At 39.7% G+C, this 24,789-nt stretch overlaps 1 protein-coding gene across 1 annotated transcript in view; it reads right to left on the minus strand.

The window, feature by feature from the left end:
- Positions 1–2,745: 2,745 nt before the first annotated feature.
- Positions 2,746–24,789, minus strand: part of LOC106566206 (metabotropic glutamate receptor 7) — a 396,414-nt gene continuing 374,370 nt past the window's right edge. The window contains exon 11 of the mRNA XM_045691964.1: positions 2,746–3,974. Coding sequence (XP_045547920.1) covers positions 3,925–3,974 — 50 coding nt within the window. The 3' untranslated portion in view covers positions 2,746–3,924. The remainder of the gene's footprint in view (positions 3,975–24,789) is intronic.

Genomic DNA, 24,789 nt, shown 5'->3' on the forward strand with positions numbered 1-24,789 from the left:
TAGGTCTCTGTTCAAAACTAATGCATTATAGTGCAAAGGATTCCACTAGGGACGCATCCACTGCCAGTCCCCTGGGGATAACAGTATATCAGGATCAGGACACTCCACTGCCAGTCCCCTGGGGATAATATTATATCAGGACACTCCACTGCCAGTCCCCTGGGGATAATATTATATCAGGACACTCCACTGCCAGTCCCCTGGGGATAATATTATATCAGGACACTCCACTGCCAGTCCCCTGGGGATAATATTATATCAGGACACTCCACTGCCAGTCCCCTGGGGATAATATTATATCAGGATCAGGACACTCCACTGCCAGTCCCCTGGGGATAATAGTATATCAGGACACTCCACTGCCAGTCCCCTGGGGATAATATTATATCAGGATCAGGACACTCCACTGCCAGTCCCCTGGGAATAATAGTATATCAGGACACTCCACTTCCTGTTTATACTTTCCCTCCTCTCCCTTTGTCATCTGAAGGTCCAGTGTAGTCCAAAACGTGATTGTATTGTGTTTTATATATATTTCCACACTATGAGGTTGGAAAAATACTGTGAAATTGTGAGAATGATGATAATGCCCTTTTGGTTTAAGAGCTGTTTGAAAATAAATTTCAGCCTGTTTTGGTGGGATGGAGTTTTGGCATATTAGTTAATAAGACCAATAAGAAAGAGAGTTCCAAACCTCTCTGCCAATAACAGCTAGTCTTCAGTTGTCCCCTTCGTACTCAGACCACTCCCAGACAGTCCTAGCTAAATTTTAGCTTGGAAAATTGCTCTTTGCTAAGAAGCTACAATATCTTGTTGACCAATTTAATAGAAAACAATCACGGTAAGGTACTTAATTGTTACTCAGATGTTGAGATAAAAAAAAAGGTTGCATTGGACCTTTAATAATCACTGGATAGCAGAAAATACTCCGCACCAGACGAAATGCAGAGATTAGGGAGACAATGTATGTTGTCATTGTTAGCCTTCACTGGTGTGAGTCAAAAGGAGCTAGACACTCACTAAGGAATGTATTGGAGGAAATGGAAGTCCTGTAGTATGTGGTTTGTACCCATGGCGGGGTAAGACCAACTGAGAAGAAACAGCTCTGCAGTGGAGTTTTGGTTAGTGCATTATTTTCATAAAAGTTATGATAGAAGAACCAAAGTAAAAAAAGAAAAAGAAAATGGTTTGCTTTTGAAAATGGTATATAATAAATTGCCATAGAAACTGCCATGAATAACTATAACGCCAATGTGCATGCTTGAGATGTGCTGATATATTCCTATGCATTTTCAATATCTGTACCAAGATATTGAGCTATAATATTGAAGGTTACATACAAAATCCCATATGCCACTGGCTACATCTTAAATGTAGTCCTCAGCAGTTAGTTATGCAGTACAACCATAGTCAGTAGATGGATACATATTAAATGCATTATGACAATACAAATCTATTCAACTTTAATCTCAGACAAGATCAGACACGTTTGATGCTTTGCTCCTCTCTGTATGGATAGCCCGAAACCATGAACACTGGCAGCTAGCCATGAAGAGGGCACTAGGAAGGACATAACTGCTTCTCATTTCACATGTATACAGACCTATTCATTATACTGAAGAGAAACACAACTTATCTCAATATAATAAATTAATCAATGATGGTTGGTGGTTGGGACAGGTGTGAGGGCTTCCAAACAATTCTCAAGTAAAAACGAATTCCTGAAGTTCTAACAAGCTATGTGTCTTGCTTTTACCTTACGCCTAACATTTAACTTTTTTATTTTGAAAGAGTATAGTACAACATAATCTTCAGAAGCTTAATGTTCTCTTTTTTGTTTGTTTCATAAAAATGTCTTTTCCATTTAAGAATCCTCAAGCAACTCGCTTATACTATTCAGTTTGGAGAAATGATCCCTGAAGTTAAAACTTTACGTTTTATGTAAAACTTTACGTTTTTTTTTTTTTTTATATGCAGACTGGCACAGGAGTCGAGCTACTTATGATGTAAACAATTACTTTGCAGTCAGACAATCCACCCTTGAGGCATTATTATTAAACTATACAGTGATAACGTTTAATCAAGTACCTATAGGTAGGAGATTGCATTGAGTTGCTGGTTGGATTGTGTGAAGAATGGAATCATTTTCTCCATAAAAGAACAGGGACAAACCCCTGTATGGGTAATGAACACCTTACTCCAAAACCTCTAATAATTATTATTGATTATGAATGTCAGCACATAGTGATGAAATGCTTTGTCCTCAAAGAAATACATGTACTATAAGCTGTTTTCAGGGAATATAAAAAAAAAACTAAAAAATTACCAAATGGTTTTATTTCATGTTGATACATTCTTGGACAACACCACATAAAAGTTGCATGAGTGGTCAAACATATATATATATATTTTTTTTTTTTAAATCTCACACAACATTGGCACATAAGCAGCAAGGGCAACATGAATATACTTAGTACAAACAGTATAAAAACAGACTTGTTTTTATTTTTATTTTGTGTGTTTTGTTTTTAAATATATATTCATGTTATTTTTCCCCACAATTTTTCCATAGTTGCAGGGCGTTAAGAAAAATCCAAGACGAAATTAAAGCCATATTCTAACTTCAGCGAGAAGATGCCAACCCCCCAAAAAATAAAAAATATAATAACAATATGAATAACAATAGTAATCTTGGAATGCCGTTAAAAGCAAGGCTAGTGAATCGCGTGTTGTGAAATCTCCATCTTTTTTTTTTGTTTATTTAGATTTTTTTTTACTTAATCTTAACATCAAACATAGCAGGCATGCATCGACAACTTCTACACGGGGGACAGAAACCGTTTTAAATCTGAAAACCACTGGAGTCATTCTAGTTTTTATATCAAGCTAATAAAGCCTTGACTGGACTGGGCGCTGGAGCTTTCTTTTAGTCACTTTAAAAAACACAATAGATGGTCAAATGAACTGTACCCGTTCAAAATACTGAAAACACAGTCGATGGTCAATGTACTGTACCCATTCAACATACCGAAAACATGTCTGTAGAAAACTTCCCACACACATATATAAGGGAATGTAAAACTCAGATACTGTATGTCTTTCTTGTCGACCCACATACAGCCAAAATCGAAAACGTGAAAAAATACTTGACATCTCAGAGACAAGAATATGGCTTTAATTGAATGTGCATCCAAGCAGCAAAGAAGAAATACATTGAGATCTTTAAAAAAATCTACAACAAATGTAACGGAGAGGCCAAAAGAACCACAAACTTTTTTCGACAGGAATTTTGGAAAACTTGCAATTTGGAAGGACATTAAAGGACAAGAAACAGCCCCATGGCAGGTACAGGCAGGTCAAGTAAAGGTGAGTCCTCCAGTACAGGTGAGTCCTCCAGTACAGGTAGTCCTCCTGCTACAGCCAGCGTACCTGTAGAGACACACCTCTAGGGAGTGGGGGGCCAGCTCTGAGGGGTCTGCAGAGATCCACTCTAATCCTGAGGAGGAACACAGGGGTTTTGTCCAAACCAGTTCTCTGCTTCTTTTTTTTCTTCTCTGAAATCATTTAACAAAACAAATTATTTAGTAAATTATTTTGCTCCCATCAGAAATGTCCCTCTTGATTTTCTTAAAATGTTTCTTAAAGCTTTTCCATTCCATCTTAACCATGAAAAAAAAACAGACAGAATCCTCTGGTTGAAAGGAAAGCTCTAGAACCCAGAACCCACCCATTGTCACTGTGTTGTTCTGGAGTTCCAGGGTTCCGGGTGGTTCCGGGTGGTTTCGCGGGTACCGGGGTGTGAGTGGGCAGTAAAGCAGCATGGACATAAAAATAGTTTGGATTTCCTTTATGTTGCCAATTGGGCAGGGGGGGCAGGAGACAAAGCATCTCCAACAAGCCTGCCCTTCTCTCTGATGACGGCTCTTAGATCACAATGTCATTGTAGCTCACATATTTCTTCTTTGCTGCCGGACCTGGAGAGGAGATAAGAAAAATATGTTTTTCAAATACAGTAGCTATAATGGTACAGAGATGTTCTTATTTCTTCATAGCCTGGGGCTATGTGTTTTATAGTGAGTAGGGGCTATGTGTTTTATAGTGAGTAGGGGCTATGTGTTTTATAGTATTGTGACTCGGGGCTATGTGTTTTATAGTGAGTAGGGGCTATGTGTTTTATAGTATTGTGAGTAGGGGCTATGTGTTTTATAGTGACTAGGGGCTATGTGTTTTATAGTGAGTAGGGGCTATGTGTTTTATAGTATTGTGACTAGGGGCTATGTGTTTTATAGTGAGTAGGGGCTATGTGTTTTATAGCATTGAGTAGGGGCTATGTGTTTTATAGTATTGAGTAGGGGCTATGTGTTTTATAGTGAGTAGGGGCTATGTGTTTTATAGTGAGTAGGGGCTATGTGCTTTATAGTATTGTGACTCGGGGCTATGTGTTTTATAGTGAGTAGGGGCTATGTGTTTTATAGTGAGTAGGGGCTATGTGTTTTATAGTGAGTAGGGGCTATGTGTTTTATAGTATTGTGACTCGGGGCTATGTGTTTTATAGTGAGTAGGGGCTATGTGTTTTATAGTGAGTAGGGGCTATGTGTTTTATAGTGAGTAGGGTCTATGTGTTTTATAGTGAGTAGGGGCTATGTGTTTTATAGTATTGTGACTAGGGGCTATGTGTTTTATAGTGAGTAGGGGCTATGTGTTTTATAGTGAGTAGGGGCTATGTGTTTTATAGTGAGTAGGGGCTATGTGTTTTATAGTGAGTAGGGGCTATGTGTTTTATAGTGAGTAGGGGCTATGTGTTTTATAGTGAGTAGGGGCTATGTGTTTTATAGTATTGTGACTAGGGGCTATGTGTTTTATAGTGAGTAGGGGCTATGTGTTTTATAGTGAGTAGGGGCTATGTGTTTTATAGTGAGTAGGGGCTATGTGTTTTATAGTGAGTAGGGGCTATGTGTTTTATAGTGAGTAGGGGCTATGTGTTTTATAGTGACTAGGGGCTATGTGTTTTATAGTGAGTAGGGGCTATGTGTTTTATAGTGAGTAGGGGCTATGTGTTTTATAGTGAGTAGGGGCTATGTGTTTTATAGTGACTAGGGGCTATGTGTTTTATAGTATTGTGAGTAGGGGCTATGTGTTTTATAGTGAGTAGGGGCTATGTGTTTTATAGTGAGTAGGGGCTATGTGTTTTATATAATTGAGTAGGGGCTATGTGTTTTATAGTGACTAGGGGCTATGTGTTTTATAGTGAGTAGGGGCTATGTGTTTTATAGTGAGTAGGGGCTATGTGTTTTATAGTGACTAGGGGCTATGTGTTTTATAGTATTGTGACTCGGGGCTATGTGTTTTATAGTATTGTGACTCGGGGCTATGTGTTTTATAGTGAGTAGGGGCTATGTGTTTTATAGTGAGTAGAGGCTATGTGTTTTATAGTGAGTAGGGGCTATGTGTTTTATAGTGAGTAGGGGCTATGTGTTTTATAGTGAGTAGGGGCTATGTGTTTTATAGTATTGTGAGTAGGGGCTATGTGTTTTATAGTGAGTAGGGGCTATGTGTTTTATAGTGAGTAGGGGCTATGTGTTTTATAGTGAGTAGGGGCTATGTGTTTTATAGTGAGTAGGGGCTATGTGTTTTATAGTATTGTGAGTAGGGGCTATGTGTTTTATAGTGAGTAGGGGCTATGTGTTTTATAGTGAGTAGGGGCTATGTGTTTTATAGTGAGTAGGGGCTATGTGTTTTATATAATTGAGTAGGGGCTATGTGTTTTATAGTGAGTAGGGGCTATGTGTTTTATAGTGAGTAGGGGCTATGTGTTTTATAGTGAGTAGGGGCTATGTGTTTTATAGTGACTAGGGGCTATGTGTTTTATAGTGAGTAGGGGCTATGTGTTTTATAGTGAGTAGGGGCTATGTGTTTTATAGTGAGTAGGGGCTATGTGTTTTATAGTGAGTAGGGGCTATGTGTTTTATAGTATTGTGAGTAGGGGCTATGTGTTTTATAGTGAGTAGGGGCTATGTGTTTTATAGTGAGTAGGGGCTATGTGTTTTATATAATTGAGTAGGGGCTATGTGTTTTATAGTGAGTAGGGGCTATGTGTTCTATAGTGAGTAGGGGCTATGTGTTTTATAGTGAGTAGAGGCTATGTGTTTTATAGTGAGTAGGGGCTATGTGTTTTATAGTGAGTAGGGGCTATGTGTTTTATAGTATAGTGAGTAGGGGCTATGTGTTTTATAGTATTGTGAGTAGGGGCTATGTGTTTTATAGTGACTAGGGGCTATGTGTTTTATAGTGAGTAGGGGCTATGTGTTTTATAGTGACTAGGGGCTATGTGTTTTATAGTGACTAGGGGCTATGTGTTTTATAGTGAGTAGGGGCTATGTGTTTTATAGTATTGTGAGTAGGGGCTATGTGTTTTATAGTGACTAGGGGCTATGTGTTTTATAGTATAGTGAGTAGGGGCTATGTGTTTTATAGTATTGAGTAGGGGCTATGTGTTTTATAGTATTGAGTAGGGGCTATGTGTTCTATAGTGAGTAGGGGCTATGTGTTCTATAGTGAGAAGGGGCTATGTGTTCTATAGTGAGTAGGGGCTATGTGTTCTATAGTGAGAAGGGGCTATGTGTTCTATAGTGAGAAGGGGCTATGTGTTGTATAGTGAGTAGGGGCTATGTGTTTTATAGTATTGTGACTCGGGGCTATGTGTTTTATAGTGAGTAGGGGCTATGTGTTTTATAGTGAGTAGGGGCTATGTGTTTTATAGTGAGTAGGGGCTATGTGTTTTATAGTATTGTGACTCGGGGCTATGTGTTTTATAGTGAGTAGGGGCTATGTGTTTTATAGTGAGTAGGGGCTATGTGTTTTATAGTGAGTAGGGGCTATGTGTTTTATAGTGAGTAGGGGCTATGTGTTTTATAGTGAGTAGGGGCTATGTGTTTTATAGTATTGTGAGTAGGGGCTATGTGTTTTATAGTGAGTAGGGGCTATGTGTTTTATAGTATTGTGAGTAGGGGCTATGTGTTTTATAGTGACTAGGGGCTATGTGTTTTATAGTGAGTAGGGGCTATGTGTTTTATAGTGAGTAGGGGCTATGTGTTTTATAGTGAGTAGGGGCTATGTGTTTTATAGTATTGAGTAGGGGCTATGTGTTCTATAGTGAGAAGGGGCTATGTGTTCTATAGTGAGTAGGGGCTATGTGTTGTATAGTGAGTAGGGGCTATGTGTTTTATAGTATTGTGACTCGGGGCTATGTGTTTTATAGTGAGTAGGGGCTATGTGTTTTATAGTGAGTAGGGGCTATGTGTTTTATAGTGAGTAGGGGCTATGTGTTTTATAGTATTGAGTAGGGGCTATGTGTTCTATAGTGAGAAGGGGCTATGTGTTGTATAGTGAGTAGGGGCTATGTGTTTTATAGTATTGTGACTCGGGGCTATGTGTTTTATAGTGAGTAGGGGCTATGTGTTTTATAGTGAGTAGGGGCTATGTGTTTTATAGTGAGTAGGGGCTATGTGTTTTATAGTATTGTGACTCGGGGCTATGTGTTTTATAGTGAGTAGGGGCTATGTGTTTTATAGTGAGTAGGGGCTATGTGTTTTATAGTGAGTAGGGGCTATGTGTTTTATAGTATTGTGACTAGGGGCTATGTGTTTTATAGTGAGTAGGGGCTATGTTTTTTATAGTGAGTAGGGGCTATGTGTTTTATAGTGAGTAGGGGCTATGTGTTTTATAGTGAGTAGGGGCTATGTGTTCTATAGTGACTAGGGGCTATGTGTTTTATAGTATTGTGAGTAGGGGCTATGTGTTTTATAGTGAGTAGAGGCTATGTGTTTTATAGTGAGTAGGGGCTATGTGTTTTATAGTGAGTAGGGGCATTGTGTTTTATAGTGACTAGGGCTATGTGTTTTATAGTATTGTGAGTAGGGGCTATGTGTTTTATAGTGAGTAGGGGCTATGTGTTTTATAGTGAGTAGGGGCTATGTGTTTTATATAATTGAGTAGGGGCTATGTGTTTTATAGTGAGTAGGGGCTATGTGTTTTATAGTATTGTGACTCGGGGCTATGTGTTCTATAGTGAGTAGGGGCTATGTGTTCTATAGTGAGTAGGGGCTATGTGTTTTATAGTATTGAGTAGGGGCTATGTGTTTTATAGTATTGAGTAGGGGCTATGTGTTCTATAGTGAGAAGGGGCTATGTGTTGTATAGTGAGTAGGGGCTATGTGTTTTATAGTATTGTGACTCGGGGCTATGTGTTTTATAGTGAGTAGGGGCTATGTGTTTTATAGTGAGTAGGGGCTATGTGTTTTATAGTGAGTAGGGGCTATGTGTTTTATAGTGAGTAGGGGCTATGTGTTTTATAGTGAGTAGGGGCTATGTGTTTTATAGTATTGTGAGTAGGGGCTATGTGTTTTATAGTGAGTAGGGGCTATGTTTTTTATAGTGAGTAGGGGCTATGTGTTTTATAGTGAGTTAGGGCTATGTGTTTTATAGTGAGTAGGGGCTATGTGTTTTATAGTGAGTAGGGGCTATGTGTTTTATAGTGAGTAGGGGCTATGTGTTTTATAGTATTGTGAGTAGGGGCTATGTGTTTTATAGTGAGTAGGGGCTATGTGTTTTATAGTGAGTAGGGGCTATGTGTTTTATAGTGAGTAGGGGCTATGTGTTTTATAGTGACTAGGGGCTATGTGTTTTATAGTATTGTGAGTAGGGGCTATGTGTTTTATAGTGAGTAGGGGCTATGTGTTTTATAGTGAGTAGGGGCTATGTGTTTTATATAATTGAGTAGGGGCTATGTGTTTTATAGTGAGTAGGGGCTATGTGTTCTATAGTGAGTAGGGGCTATGTGTTTTATAGTGAGTAGAGGCTATGTGTTTATTAGTGAGTAGGGGCTATGTGTTTTATAGTGAGTAGGGGCTATGTGTTTTATAGTGAGTAGGGGCTATGTGTTTTATAGTATTGTGACTCGGGGCTATGTGTTTTATAGTGAGTAGGGGCTATGTTTTTTATAGTGAGTAGGGGCTATGTGTTTTATAGTGAGTTAGGGCTATGTGTTTTATAGTGAGTAGGGGCTATGTGTTTTATAGTGAGTAGGGGCTATGTGTTTTATAGTGAGTAGGGGCTATGTGTTTTATAGTATTGTGACTCGGGGCTATGTGTTTTATAGTGAGTAGGGGCTATGTGTTTTATAGTGAGTAGGGGCTATGTGTTTTATAGTGAGTAGGGGCTATGTGTTTTATAGTGAGTAGGGGCTATGTGTTTTATAGTATTGTGAGTAGGGGCTATGTGTTTTATAGTGAGTAGGGGCTATGTGTTTTATAGTGAGTAGGGGCTATGTGTTTTATATAATTGAGTAGGGGCTATGTGTTTTATAGTGAGTAGGGGCTATGTGTTCTATAGTGAGTAGGGGCTATGTGTTCTATAGTGAGTAGGGGCTATGTGTTTTATAGTGAGTAGAGGCTATGTGTTTATTAGTGAGTAGGGGCTATGTGTTTTATAGTGAGTAGGGGCTATGTGTTTTATAGTGAGAAGGGGCTATGTGTTGTATAGTGAGTAGGGGCTATGTGTTTTATAGTATTGTGACTAGGGGCTATGTGTTTTATAGTGAGTAGGGGCTATGTGTTTTATAGTGAGTAGGGGCTATGTGTTTTATAGTGAGTAGGGGCTATGTGTTTTATAGTATTGTGACTCGGGGCTATGTGTTTTATAGTGAGTAGGGGCTATGTGTTTTATAGTGAGTAGAGGCTATGTGTTTTATAGTGAGTAGGGGCTATGTGTTTTATAGTGAGTAGGGGCTATGTGTTTTATAGTATTGTGACTAGGGGCTATGTGTTTTATAGTGAGTAGGGGCTATGTGTTTTATAGTGACTAGGGGCTATGTGTTTTATAGTATTGTGAGTAGGGGCTATGTGTTTTATAGTGAGTAGGGGCTATGTGTTTTATAGTGAGTAGGGGCTATGTGTTTTATATAATTGAGTAGGGGCTATGTGTTTTATAGTGAGTAGGGGCTATGTGTTCTATAGTGAGTAGGGGCTATGTCTTTTATATTGAGTAGAGGCTATGTGTTTTATAGTGAGTAGGGGCTATGTGTTCTATAGTGAATAGGGGCTATGTGTTTTATAGTGAGTAGGGGCTATGTGTTTTATAGTGAGTAGGGGCTATGTGTTCTATAGTGAGTAGGGGCTATGTGTTTTATAGTATTGTGAGTAGGGGCTATGTGTTTTATAGTGAGTAGGGGCTATGTGTTTTATAGTATTGTGAGTAGGGGCTATGTGTTTTATAGTATTGAGTAGGGGCTATGTGTTCTATAGTGAGAAGGGGCTATGTGTTGTATAGTGAGTAGGGGCTATGTGTTTTATAGTATTGTGACTCGGGGCTATGTGCTTTATAGTGAGTAGGGGCTATGTGTTTTATAGTGAGTAGAGGCTATGTGTTTTATAGTGAGTAGGGGCTATGTGTTTTATAGTGAGTAGGGGCTATGTGTTTTATAGTATTGTGACTAGGGGCTATGTGTTTTATAGTGAGTAGGGGCTATGTGTTTTATAGTGAGTAGGGGCTACGTGTTTTATAGTGACTAGGGGCTATGTGTTTTATAGTATTGTGAGTAGGGGCTATGTGTTTTATAGTGAGTAGGGGCTATGTGTTTTATAGTGAGTAGGGGCTATGTGTTTTATAGTGAGTAGGGGCTATGTGTTTTATATAATTGAGTAGGGGCTATGTGTTTTATAGTGAGTAGGGGCTATGTGTTCTATAGTGAGTAGGGGCTATGTCTTTTATATTGAGTAGAGGCTATGTGTTTTATAGTGAGTAGGGGCTATGTGTTTTATAGTATTGTGAGTAGGGGCTATGTGTTTTATAGTGAGTAGGGGCTATGTGTTTTATAGTGAGTAGGGGCTATGTGTTTTATAGTGAGTAGGGGCTATGTGTTTTATAGTGAGTAGGGGCTATGTGTTTTATAGTGAGTAGGGGCTATGTGTTTTATAGTATTGTGAGTAGGGGCTATGTGTTTTATAGTATTGAGTAGGGGCTATGTGTTCTATAGTGAGAAGGGGCTATGTGTTGTATAGTGAGTAGGGGCTATGTGTTTTATAGTATTGTGACTCGGGGCTATGTGTTTTATAGTGAGTAGGGGCTATGTGTTTTATAGTGAGTAGGGGCTATGTGTTTTATAGTGAGTAGGGGCTATGTGTTTTATAGTGAGTAGGGGCTATGTGTTTTATAGTATTGTGAGTAGGGGCTATGTGTTTTATAGTATTGTGAGTAGGGGCTATGTGTTTTATAGTATTGAGTAGGGGCTATGTGTTTTATAGTATTGAGTAGGGGCTATGTGTTCTATAGTGAGAAGGGGCTATGTGTTGTATAGTGAGTAGGGGCTATGTGTTTTATAGTGAGTAGGGGCTATGTGTTTTATAGTGAGTAGGGGCTATGTGTTTTATAGTGAGTAGGGGCTATGTGTTTTATAGTGAGTAGGGGCTATGTGTTTTATAGTGAGTAGGGGCTATGTGTTTTATAGTATTGTGACTCGGGGCTATGTGTTTTATAGTGAGTAGGGGCTATGTGTTTTATAGTGAGTAGGGGCTATGTGTTTTATAGTGAGTAGGGGCTATCTGTTTTATAGTGAGTAGGGGCTATGTGTTTTATAGTGAGTAGAGGCTATGTGTTTTATAGTGAGTAGGGGCTATGTGTTTTATAGTATTGTGAGTAGAGGCTATGTGTTTTATAGTGAGTAGAGGCTATGTGTTTTATAGTGAGTAGGGGCTATGTGTTTTATAGTGAGTAGGGGCTATGTGTTTTATAGTATTGTGAGTAGGGGCTATGTGTTCTATAGTGAGAAGGGGCTATGTGTTCTATAGTGAGAAGGGGCTATGTGTTTTATAGTGAGTAGGGGCTATGTGTTTTATAGTATTGTGACTCGGGGCTATGTGTTTTATAGTGAGTAGGGGCTATGTGTTTTATAGTGAGTAGAGGCTATGTGTTTTATAGTGAGTAGGGGCTATGTGTTTTATAGTGAGTAGGGGCTATGTGTTTTATAGTATTGTGAGTAGGGGCTATGTGTTTTATAGTGAGTAGGGGCTATGTGTTTTATAGTGAGTAGGGGCTATGTGTTTTATAGTGAGTAGGGGCTATGTGTTCTATAGTGAGTAGGGGCTATGTGTTTTATAGTGAGTAGAGGCTATGTGTTTTATAGTGAGTAGGGGCTATGTGTTTTATAGTGAGTAGGGGCTATGTGTTTTATAGTGAGAAGGGGCTATGTGTTGTATAGTGAGTAGGGGCTATGTGTTTTATAGTATTGTGACTCGGGGCTATGTGTTTTATAGTGAGTAGGGGCTATGTGTTTTATAGTGAGTAGGGGCTATGTGTTTTATAGTGAGTAGGGGCTATGTGTTTTATAGTATTGTGACTCGGGGCTATGTGCTTTATAGTGAGTAGGGGCTATGTGTTTTATAGTGAGTAGAGGCTATGTGTTTTATAGTGAGTAGGGGCTATGTGTTTTATAGTGAGTAGGGGCTATGTGTTTTATAGTATTGTGACTAGGGGCTATGTGTTTTATAGTGAGTAGGGGCTATGTGTTTTATAGTGAGTAGGGGCTATGTGTTTTATAGTGACTAGGGGCTATGTGTTTTATAGTATTGTGAGTAGGGGCTATGTGTTTTATAGTGAGTAGGGGCTATGTGTTTTATAGTGAGTAGGGGCTATGTGTTTTATATAATTGAGTAGGGGCTATGTGTTTTATAGTGAGTAGGGGCTATGTGTTCTATAGTGAGTAGGGGCTATGTGTTTTATAGTGAGTAGAGGCTATGTGTTTTATAGTGAGTAGGGGCTATGTGTTTTATAGTATTGTGAGTAGAGGCTATGTGTTTTATAGTGAGTAGGGGCTATGTGTTTTATAATTGTGAGTAGGGGCTATGTGTTTTATAGTGAGTAGGGGCTATGTGTTTTATAGTGAGTAGGGGCTATGTGTTCTATAGTGAGTAGGGGCTATGTGTTTTATAGTGAGTAGGGGCTATGTGTTTTATAGTATTGTGAGTAGGGGCTATGTGTTTTATAGTGACTAGGGGCTATGTGTTTTATAGTGACTAGGGGCTATGTGTTTTATAGTGAGTAGGGGCTATGTGTTTTATAGTGAGTAGGGGCTATGTGTTTTATAGTATTGAGTAGGGGCTATGTGTTTTATAGTATTGAGTAGGGGCTATGTGTTCTATAGTGAGAAGGGGCTATGTGTTGTATAGTGAGTAGGGGCTATGTGTTTTATAGTATTGTGACTCGGGGCTATGTGTTTTATAGTGAGTAGGGGCTATGTGTTTTATAGTGAGTAGGGGCTATGTGTTTTATATAAGTGAGTAGGGGCTATGTGTTTTATAGTGAGTAGGGGCTATGTGTTTTATAGTGAGTAGGGGCTATGTGTTTTATAGTGAGTAGGGGCTATGTGTTTTATAGTGAGTAGGGGCTATGTGTTTTATAGTATTGTGAGTAGGGGCTATCTGTTTTATAGTGAGTAGGGGCTATGTGTTTTATAGTGAGTAGGGGCTATGTGTTTTATAGTGAGTAGGGGCTATGTGTTTTATAGTGAGTAGGGGCTATGTGTTTTATAGTGAGTAGGGGCTATGTGTTTTATAGTGAGTAGGGGCTATGTGTTTTATAGTAGTGAGTAGGGGCTATGTGTTTTATAGTGAGTAGGGGCTATGTGTTTTATAGTGAGTAGAGGCTATGTGTTTTATAGTGAGTAGGGGCTATGTGTTTTATAGTGAGTAGGGGCTATGTGTTTTATAGTGACTAGGGGCTATGTGTTTTATAGTATTGTGAGTAGGGGCTATGTGTTTTATAGTGAGTAGGGGCTATGTGTTTTATAGTGAGTAGGGGCTATGTGTTTTAGTGTTTAAGTAAAACACATAGTGTATTGTGTTGGCTAGGGATAAGAATGAGGATAAGTTACATCATGTGTTTGTACAGGATACATGCACAACAGTAGCAGGAAAGTGGTACATGCTGGAACAGATATAACTGCAGGAACAACGTTAACAGAACAATAGGGTAAACAGCTCTTCATCTGACAATTGAGGTTTCTAACAGCACCCTGTTTGACTCACTACCTACCATATGGAGACTTCACAAAGTCATGGCATCTCTTGTGTTATTCCACATGTTGTTGTGTTACAACCTGAATTTAAAATGTATTCAATGGAGATTGTTTTTTGGGGGGGAGGGGGGGGTCACTGGCCTACACACAATACCCCCAAAATGTCAACGTGAAATTATGTTTTTACAAAATGTTTACAAATGAATTACAAAATGAAAAGCTGAAATGTCTTGAGTCATCAAGTATTTAATCCGTTTGTTATGGCAATCCTAAATAAATTCTGGACTAAAAATGTACTTAAGAAATCACATAATAACTTGCATGGACTGAGTGCAAAAACAGTGTTAATAAACATAATTGAACACCACACATACAATTATCTGTATGTTGAGCAGTGAATTTCAAACACATTTTTAACCTCGTAAATCCAGGGAGGTTTTCCAATGCCTTGCAAAGAAGGACACGTATTGGTAGATGGGCAAAAACAAAAAAAAGCAGACATTGACTATCCCTTTGAGCATGACGAAGTTATTAATTACACTATGGATGGTGTATCAACACACCCAGTCACTACAAAGATACAGGCTTCCTTACTACTTAGTTACCGGAGAGGAAGGAAAGCGCTCATGGATTTCACCATTAGGCCAATGGTGACTTTAAAACAGTTACAGAGTTTAATGGCTGTGATAGGAGAAAACTGAGGATGGATCAACAACATTGTAGTTACTCCACAATACTAACCTAAATGACAGAGTGAAAAGAAGAAAGCCTGTACAGAATACAAATACTACAAAACATGCATCCTGTTTGCAACTAAGGCACTAAAGTAAAACTGATTTTCTTTTGACAAAATAAATTCACTTTATATCCTGAATACAACGTGTTATGTGTACGACAAATCCAACACAAAAGATCATTGAGTACCACTCTTCATACTGTATGCAAACTTTCGACTTCAACTGTATGTTCAAGTATGGTGGTGGCTGCATCATGTTAAAGGTATGCTTGTCATTGCCAAGGAATAGGGAGTTTTGTTTGTTTAAAAATAAACGGAATAGATCTAAGCACAGGCAAAGACGACATTGAATGTTTATGAGTGGCCTCGTTATTGTTTTGACTTAAATTCGGCTTGTAAATCTATGGCAAGACTTGGAAATGGCTGTCTAGCAATGATCAACAACCAACTTGCCGGGGCTTGAAGAATTTATTAAATAATAATGAGCAAATATTGTACAATCCAGGTGAGCAAAGCTCTTAGAGACTTACCCAGAAAGATTCACACCTGTAATCACTGCCAAAGGTGATTCTAACATGTATTGACTCAGGGGGTGTATGAATACTTATGGAAACTAGATCTTTCTGTATTTAAATATCAATAAATTAGCAACATTTTCTGAAAACATTTCTTCACTTTGTCATTGTGGGGTATTGTGTGTAGATAGATGAGAAAAAAACATGTTCATAAGTCCCTCTCCTTCACCCTCTCTTCATTTTCTTCACCCTGACCTTCACCCTCTCTCTCTCCTTCAACCTCTCCCTCTCCTTCACCATCTCTCCATCTCCTTCAACCTCTCCCTCTCCTTCACCATCTCTCCATCTCCTTCACCCTTTCCCTCTCCTTCACCATCTCTCCATCTCCTTCACCCTTTCCCTCTCCTTCACCATCTCTCCATCTCCTTCACCCTTTCCCTCTCCTTCACCATCTCTCCATCTCCTTCACCCTTTCCCTCTCCTTCACCACCTCTCCATCTCCTTCACCCTTTCCCTCTCCTTCACCATCTCTCCATCTCCTTCACCCTTTCCCTCTCCTTCACCATCTCTCCATCTCCTTCACCCTTTCCCTCTCCTTCACCATCTCTCCATCTCCTTCACCCTTTCCCTCTCCTTCACCACCTCTCCATCTCCTTCACCCTTTCCCTCTCCTTCACCATCTCTCCATCTCCTTCACCCTTTCCCACTCCTTCACCATCTCTCCATCTCCTTCACCCTTTCCCTCTCCTTCACCATCTCTCCATCTCCTTCACCCTTTCCCTCTCCTTCACCATCTCTCCATCTCCGTCACCCCTTCCCTCTCTCCGTCTCCTTCATCCTCTCCTCCTCTCCTTCTCCTTCACCCTCTCCCTCTCCTACAGCCTCACCCTTTCCTTCACCCTCTCCCTCGCTCCCTCTCCCTCTCTTTCTCCCTCTCTCGGTCTCCTTCTTCCTCTCCCCCTTCCTTCACCATCTCCCCCTCTCTTTCACACTCTCCCTCTCCCTCCCCCTCTCTTTCACCCTCTCCCTCTCCCTCCCCCTCTCGTTCACCCTCTCCGTCCTCTACTGGTATGCATTATCCCCCTCAAAATAGTACAGAATCATCATGTGAGCGAGGTAAATTGACATTATTATGCATATTATGGTCTTACAAAGTCCTTGCCATAATGATTTCTTCTTCTTTTATAAGGATGCCAGTCAATGTATACTTATATTACACAGTCACTGTTACCGCGGCAATTATCATGCTAATGTGTTGATGCATAATGCTGCCTTTTATTCACAAAAAAAACTATTTCTCAGTATTGGAGGTTCACATATGACTGACAGCAGAATATTGGCTTAAGTAACAGATATTTGCATTAGCTTTTTCATAAATTCTTAAACAAATTAAATAGTGGTATATATATATATATATATATATATATATATATATATACTAAAATATATATTTATATATATATTTTAGAAAGACAATAAGCAGTTTGCTGTTATAAGTAGCCAGAACAGCTCATAGGCGCTTGAGGCAGCTTGATGTACAAATACAGGACGCTAGTCTATCTCCTGTATCTGTAGGGTGAGACAGGACGCTAGTCTATCTCCTGTATCTGTAGGGCGAGACAGGACGCTAGTCTATCTCCTGTATCTGTAGGGCGAGACAGGACGCTAGTCTATCTCCTGTATCTGTAGGGCGAGACAGGACGCTAGTCTATCTCCTGTATCTGTAGGGCGAGACAGGACGCTAGTCTATCTCCTGTATCTGTAGGGCGAGACAGGACGCTCGTCTATCTCCTGTAGTGTGAGACAGGACACTAGTCTATCTCCTGTTTCTGTAGTGTGAAGCAGCTTGTTGTACAAGTCCCCCCCCCCCCACCCCCCTACCCATTGGACAGGACACTAGTCTACTGCAGGGCCTTACCCAAATCTATCTCCTTAATGCTGAGTGCCAAGCAGAGACGCATTGGGTCCCATTCTTAAAGTCTTTGGAATGCCATGGCCGGGGATCAAACTTCCAACCTTCCAATCTCATGGAGTTAAGTTGCATGAGCTTGTTTTAATGAATTCTTAAATCTAATGCTATAAGTCCTTTTTAAAGAAAGTCAATGAGCTGTTATGTTGGTACAACAACAAAAAATGTCAATAACCACAATTACTCCATAAATTGCTATTATTAATTTATCTGGATTAGTATCGGTATCATACCATTCATTTCAGGTTCCAGGGCACCCTTTGCATGTATAACTTCCCAAAGCCTCATATCATTCACAGAGTTTAGAGAGGAGCCAAGGCAAAGACAGAGAGACAGAGAAAGAGAGAGTTGGAAAGAATGTGTGAGAGAGAGATAGAGCTGCAGAGGGATGGAAAGTATGTGAGAGAAAGATAGAGACAGAGAGAGAGAGAGAGAGAGAGAGAGAGAGAGACAGAGAGAGATAGAGGGATACCCAGGACCAGATGGTGCTCTATGGGGACACATGACAGAGGACGAGGCAGGAGAGACGGCAGACTGCTGCGGATTCTCTAGAATGAACGGGGAATATTATCTGATTCCCAAATGGCACTCTATGACCTATATAGTGCATGACTTTTGACCAGTTTCACTTTAGTGCCTTGTTGCAAACAGGAAGCATGTTTTGTAATATTTGTATTCTGTACAGGCTTCCATCTTTTCACTCTGTCATTTAGGTTAGTATTGTAGAGTAACTACAATGTTGTTGATCCATCCTCAGTGTTCTCCTATCACAGCCATTTAAACTCTGTCATTTAGGTTAGTATTGTAGAGTAACTACAATGTTGTTGATCCATCCTCAGTTGTTTCCTATCATGGCCATTAGACCAGGACTTTTTATCCCTCGACCCCCATTTTAATTTCTGAAAATTCTTGCCACCCCAACCATGTGAAAATAATGATGTAATTAACAGCCAATAGAATAGAAAGAAAAAAAATGTAGAAAAAGAAAAAATGTGTTAACAGTATTTCTGATTGTCTTCTCAACTCACCATCACATACTTTTAATGTGTGGGGGGCTATGACAGTCAATTGCAAATTAGTCTGACCTAATGTCTCTTATCTCACCACCGCTAATGAGATGGGTGTGCTTGATGCACGTCGCTTCGGAGCTTCTCAAAGTCAGCGGGGCATGGTCGACAGTGTGTACCTCATCTCTCCTGTCACATCATCCAACCTAGATGGATAATTGGTTTTAATGCAGACAAGAGCACTGAATCCAGCTTCACACAGATATGAGCTGGTGAATTGGTACCAGGTGTTTTATGGTGATTTTCAAGACAAGTCAAATCATGACGTCAGTGATCTTCAGGTCGGAACGTCTGAGCGCTAGAAAGATGCCTGAGTTCCTGAGTTGGAATTCCGAGTTGGATGACCATGAAGAAAGAAAAAACTAATTCCCAGGTCAGAGTTAGTTTCTTTCCCTAGTTTCCCGGTTGTCTTGAATGCACTGATGTCGTAAGTCAGAGATTTCCCAGTTTCCCGGTTGTCTTGAATGCACTGATGTCGTAAGTCAGAGATTTCCCAGTTTCCCGGTTGTCTTGAATGCACTGATGTCGGAAGTCAGAGATTTCCGAGTTCCCGGTTGTCTTGAATGCACTGATGTCGGAAGTCAGAGATTTCCTAGTTCCCGGTTGTCTTGAATGCATTGATGTCGGAAGTCAGAGATTTCCTAGTTCCCGGTTGTCTTGAATGCACTGATGTCGTAAGTCAGAGATTTCCCAGTTTCCCGGTTGTCTTGAATGCACTGATGTCGGAAGTCAGAGATTTCCGAGTTCCCGGTTGTCTTGAATGCACTGATGTCGGAAGTCAGAGATTTCCTAGTTCCCGGTTGTCTTGAATGCACTGATGTCGGAAGTCAGAGATTTCCTAGTTCCCGGTTGTCTTGAATACACTGATGTCGGAAGTCAGAGATTTCCTAGTTCCCGGTTGTCTTGAATACACTGATGTCGGAAGTCAGAGATTTCCGAGTTCCCAGTTCCGAGTTCCCGGTTGTTTTGAAGAAGATGGCAGGGTGTTCCCTTTGAGTCAGGAACTAAAACTCATCCGAAATGACCCGTCTGCCCTCCGCCATAGATGAACCCCCCACCTTGTTTCAAAAGCCCACCATTCGATCCCATATGGAATCTGTTTTTTTTGTTGTCAATATAGTCACTCAGCACACTGAACATTCCTTATGCTGCTTCATGCTGGGGAATCGTGAGCCAGAACTATATGTCTTTGTGAATAGCATCCCCCTGACATGTAGCGAACAAAAAGTCAATGCATCTTAGCCCGAACAGCTAAAGTCCATTTGGAGAGCATAAACTGGGGAGTTTTTGAGTCGTTCAGTAAGTTTCCTCTTGATTGCTCAGCAATACCGTACATCCTTAATTGAACAGTGTTACTGTATATGACAAAAGTTATTTCTGTGGGATTCTGTGCCTCTGCCTCCCAACATGTTGTTTTCGGCACATTGTTTTCGGCTGATAATATCAAAGTCTCTGCAATAACTGTGTGGTTTAATAGCGTAACCAATTCACCAAGGTCAAGTACAGCCTTTTTCCATGATCTCAGGGTGTTCTCTGGTTGAATTATATACTTTATACTTTACTTTACATTTGAATAATTGTCATTTAGATTTTGAAGGTTAACCACATTACAATGATTTTTATGACACACATTTTTCAGGATTTAGGAAATTCTCACGTGACCCAATTTTCACATCAGGCAAACCCACATGGGGTCGTGACCACTAGCTTGGGAACTGCTGCATTAAACTCTGTAATTGTTTTAAAGTCACATTTGGGCTCATGGTGAAATCCCTGAGTTAAGAAGGACGCCTGTGTCTTTTGTAGTGACTGGGTGTATTGATACACCATCCAAAGTGGAATTAATCACTTCCTCATGCTCAAAGAAATATTATATTTTTTTTTCTCCACCCATCTACCAATAGGTACTTTTCTATGTGAGGTATTGGAAATCCTCCCTGGTCATTCTGGTTGAACTTGTGTTTGAAATTCACTGCACATCTGAGGGACTTTACAGATAATTTAATGTGTGGGGGTACAGAGATGATGAAGTCATTCAAAAATCATGTTAAACACTATTTTTGCACACAGAGTGAGTCCATGCAATGTATTATGTGACTTGTTAAGCACATTTTTACTCCTGCACATATTTAGGCTTGCCATAACAAAGGGGTTGAATATTTGTATTTTTTACTAATTTGTAAAAATTCAGAGAAACATTATTCCACTTAGACATTATGGGATATTGTGTGTAGGTCAGTGACGCCAAACATCTACATGTAATCACTTTTAAATTCAGGCTGTAACACAACAAAATGTGGAAAAAGTCAAGGGGTGTGAATACTTTCTGAAGGCACTGCAGGTGGAATAAAAGTAAAATAATCTGCATAGTGATTAAAAGGTGGCTTCCCACTGAACAGGAGAAGTATTGTCTTGGACATCCCATAAACATGATTACCAGGGTGATGGGTGAGGGCCCTAAAGCTATGCGTACATCATGCTTGGTTGAATATATTACTTAATTTGCTCTCTATAGGTAAAAATACCTTACCTTTTCTGTCGTTATCATCAATGCTCTAATCTGTAAACCTATGTCGTCAATGCGCTAATCTGTAAACCTATGTCATTAATGCGCTAATCTGTAAACCTATCTCGTCAATGCTCTAATCTGTACACATATGTCGTCAATGCTCTAATCTGTACATTTATGTCGTCAATGCTCTAATCTGTAAACCTGTGTTGCCAATGCTCTAATCTGTAAACCTATGTCGTCAATGTTGTAATCTGTACACCTATGTCGTCAATGCTCTAATCTGTAAACCTGTCATTAATGCTCTAATCTGTAAACCTATGTCGTCAATGTTGTAATCTGTACACCTATGTCGTCAATGCTCTAATCTGTACATTTATGTCGTCAATGCTCTAATCTGTAAACCTATGTCATCAATGCTCTAATCTGTACATTTGTCATCAATGCTCTAATCTGTAAACCTATGTCATCAATGCTTTAATCTGTAAATGTATGTCATCAATGCTCTAATCTGTACATGTATGTCATCAGTGCTCTAATCTGTACATTTATGTCATTAATGCTCTAATCTGTAAACCTATGTCGTCAATGCTCTAATCTGTAAACCTATGTCGTGAATGCTCTAATCTGTACATTTATGTCATCAATTCTCTAATCTGTAAACCTGTGTCGTCAATGCTCTAATCTGTACACCTATGTCGTCAATGCTCTAATCTGTACATTTATGTCATCAATGCTCTAATCTGTACATTTATGTCATCAATGCTCTAATCTGTACATTTATGTCATCAATTCTCTAATCTGTAAACCTGTGTCGTCAATGCTCTAATCTGTACACCTATGTCATCAATGCTCTAATCTGTACATTTATGTCATCAATGCTCTAATCTGTACATTTATGTCATCAGTGCTCTAATCTGTACATTTATGTCGTCAATGCTCTAATCTGTAAACATATGTCGTCAATGCTGTAATCTGTAAATCTATGTCATCAATGCTCTAATCTGTAAACCTATGCCTAAATCCACAGTACCATATGTTAAACACTAAGACCCTTTATAAGTAAATGTGACACATTAAAGATCTGTAGGATATTGTGCTGATTTACTGAAACCGACCTGTAGTCAATAGTCATGGTGACAGAGTGCCAGTGATTGAGGTGTGTTTTCATGGTGTTAGGTTCATTGGGTGCAAAACAACAGAAGTGGTAGACTAGCCTACTTGCTAGCACGTTCCAAATACAATGGGTAGGGTGCTCAGGCAGTATGCTCCATAGCAGGGCGATCTCCAACCCTGTTCCTGGAGAGATATCCTCCTGTAGGTTTTAACTCCAACCCTGTTCCTGGAGAGATATCCTCCATGTAGATTTACACTCTAAGCCTGTTCCTGGAGAGATACACTCGTGTAGGTTTTAACTCCAACCCTGTTTCTGGAAAGCTACCCTCCTGTAGTTTTCCGTTCCAACCCCAGTTGTAACTAACCTGGTTCAGCTTATCAACCAGGTAATTATTAGAATTGTGTGCGCTAGATCAGGGTTGGACTGAAAACCATCAGGAACAGGGCTGGAGAGTCCTGTTCAATAGTGAGGCAGGCCAAGGACTGAGTTTGGGAAACTATATTTCTGCCACTCAATTGCTCTGAAATATTCTGTTTCCTTTATCTCGCCCATGTGAAAGTTATGAGTGAATTTCGAAAGGTTATGATAAATAGCTAGCTGGATGAAACCCCATTGGCTTTTTCCTCACGTCTCCTCTCCTCTCTCCTCTCCTCTCCTTTCCTTTCCTCGCCTCTCCTCCCCTCCCCTCCCCTCCCCTCTCCTTTCCTCTCGTCTCCTCCCATCTCTTCTCCTCTTCCAGACTTCAAAGAATGAGAACAAGGTCAGAGCAAAAAGTTAAAGATTCACTTGGTCTTACCTGAGAATTAGCCTGTTGGGAGAAAACATGATTTAAATTGTAGTGAATAGAAGAAGAACACAGATCCCTATCAGCTTTGTGTTATAGTGTTTACAGCTGTGTGTGTGTGTGTGTGTGTGTGTGTGTGTGTGTGTGTGTTTGCGTGTGTGTGTTTGCGTGTGTACATCGTTACTCTGTGCTCAGAACACCCTGGAACAGCCTGAGGTTCTGAAGTTATCCAAGTCATAAATTCAAATTGGGGTTATTATTTTCAGGTCAGTCCATGACACTATACTGGAGAGGCTTTGATAATCAACAGTTTTCATTAGATTGTGAAGGTTGATGCTTTTCAGTTTTGTCATGCCAGTAGCCATGCACAGTGGGAAGATAGATAGCATATGAATAACAGAAGCCATGGTTACACCTTGTATTAAAATGCGGTTGTCGTTATCCAGTCAACTGTGTCTCTTATCTGCCCAATGTGTCTGTATTGTGACCAGATTCCCTGATTCCTCCCTGTACGCAAATTCATCCAACCTGCCTTGGACCTCCCTTATGACACAAGCTGTATAAATCAACAGAAAACAGCACACATTTTAATTGTCAAAAGTTTTACACTCATCATTACAGCCTGTATTTGTTATCCAGCTATTTAAGACTGGGTATAATAGGCTACTGTCCCGATATCCTCCACCTGTCCACAGCTGTACAAATACATTGTATTTCATATATCCTCCTATTTTAAAAAACTGTAAAACAGCTCCGTAGGCATAAGAGCAATGGTTGTGTTTAGGCACGTCGAATTAGAAAACCAAAAGTTTGTATTTTGTAGGACTTCTAATATGATAACCTTATAGCAAGACACCTGGTCAAATTATGAAAATAGTAAATAGCTATGTGCCTTTACACGTCAGTTTGGACATATTTTGCACTATATTACTAGCAATTTGTCTGGAAAATGCTCAAAGATTCACAGGATATAATACATTATACAATGGGGTGGTTTGGAATTCCCATTGTTAGAGCCTATTCTGCGCATGATATAACGACCCGATAGAGTGCCAGTCAGCCCATTTACCTGTGACTGTATTCGTAATACAGCAGTGCCTCTTGTGTTTTATTGCTTTTATAGAACTTTTATCAAAATGTTAAAATATCAATGAATTACATATTTTCATTAAAACATTATTTTTGATAATTCAATTCCTATAATTTCATTCTTCCACCAGAAGATATAGTCCGGACAGAAATATGGTTGTTAGTTCTATTGGTCATGTTGCTACAGATGCGACCCAGTCGTTAATTATTTTTGCATAGTTGCTATGCGAAAGGACTGTTCGTCCGTTCTAAACAAAATGGTTGCTATGCAGGCTGGTCACTTTCTTGTCACTTGCTAGCTAGCTAGCCAACTTTAGCTAACTCAGGCAGGTCGCCTATTGAACCTGGAATGACAGTTCACTAGCTGCATTTTACTGTGTTAGAGCATTCTTTCTATTGGCATATACTTGGATATGTACACTACTGTTCAAAAGTTTGGGGTCACTTAGAAATGTCCTTGTTTTTGAAAGAAAAACACATTTTTTGTCCCGCTTTTCAAAACGACATGCTAGGCTAATATTAAACCCCCTAGTACCAAACTACATGCTAGGCTAATATTAAACCCCCTAGTACCAAACTACATGCTAGGATAATATTAACCCCCCCTGTACCAAACTAAACGCTAGGCTAATATTAACCCCTCCTGTACCAAACTAAACGTTAGGCTAATATTAACCCCCCTGTATCAAACTACATGCTAGGCTAATATTAAGCCCCCGTACCAAACTAAACGCTAGGCTAATATTACCCCCCCCGTACCAAACTAAACGCTAGGCTAATATTAATCCCCCGATGTACCAAACTAAACGCTAGGCTAATATTAACCCCCCCAATGTACCAAACTAAATGCTAGGCTAATATTATCCCCGCTGTACCAAACTAAATGCTAGGCTAATATTAACCCCCCGATGTACCAAACTAAATGCTAGGCTAAT

The sequence above is a fragment of the Salmo salar genome, chromosome ssa12, assembly GCF_905237065.1.
Source record: "Salmo salar chromosome ssa12, Ssal_v3.1, whole genome shotgun sequence".
In the NCBI taxonomy this organism is placed as follows: domain Eukaryota; kingdom Metazoa; phylum Chordata; class Actinopteri; order Salmoniformes; family Salmonidae; genus Salmo; species Salmo salar.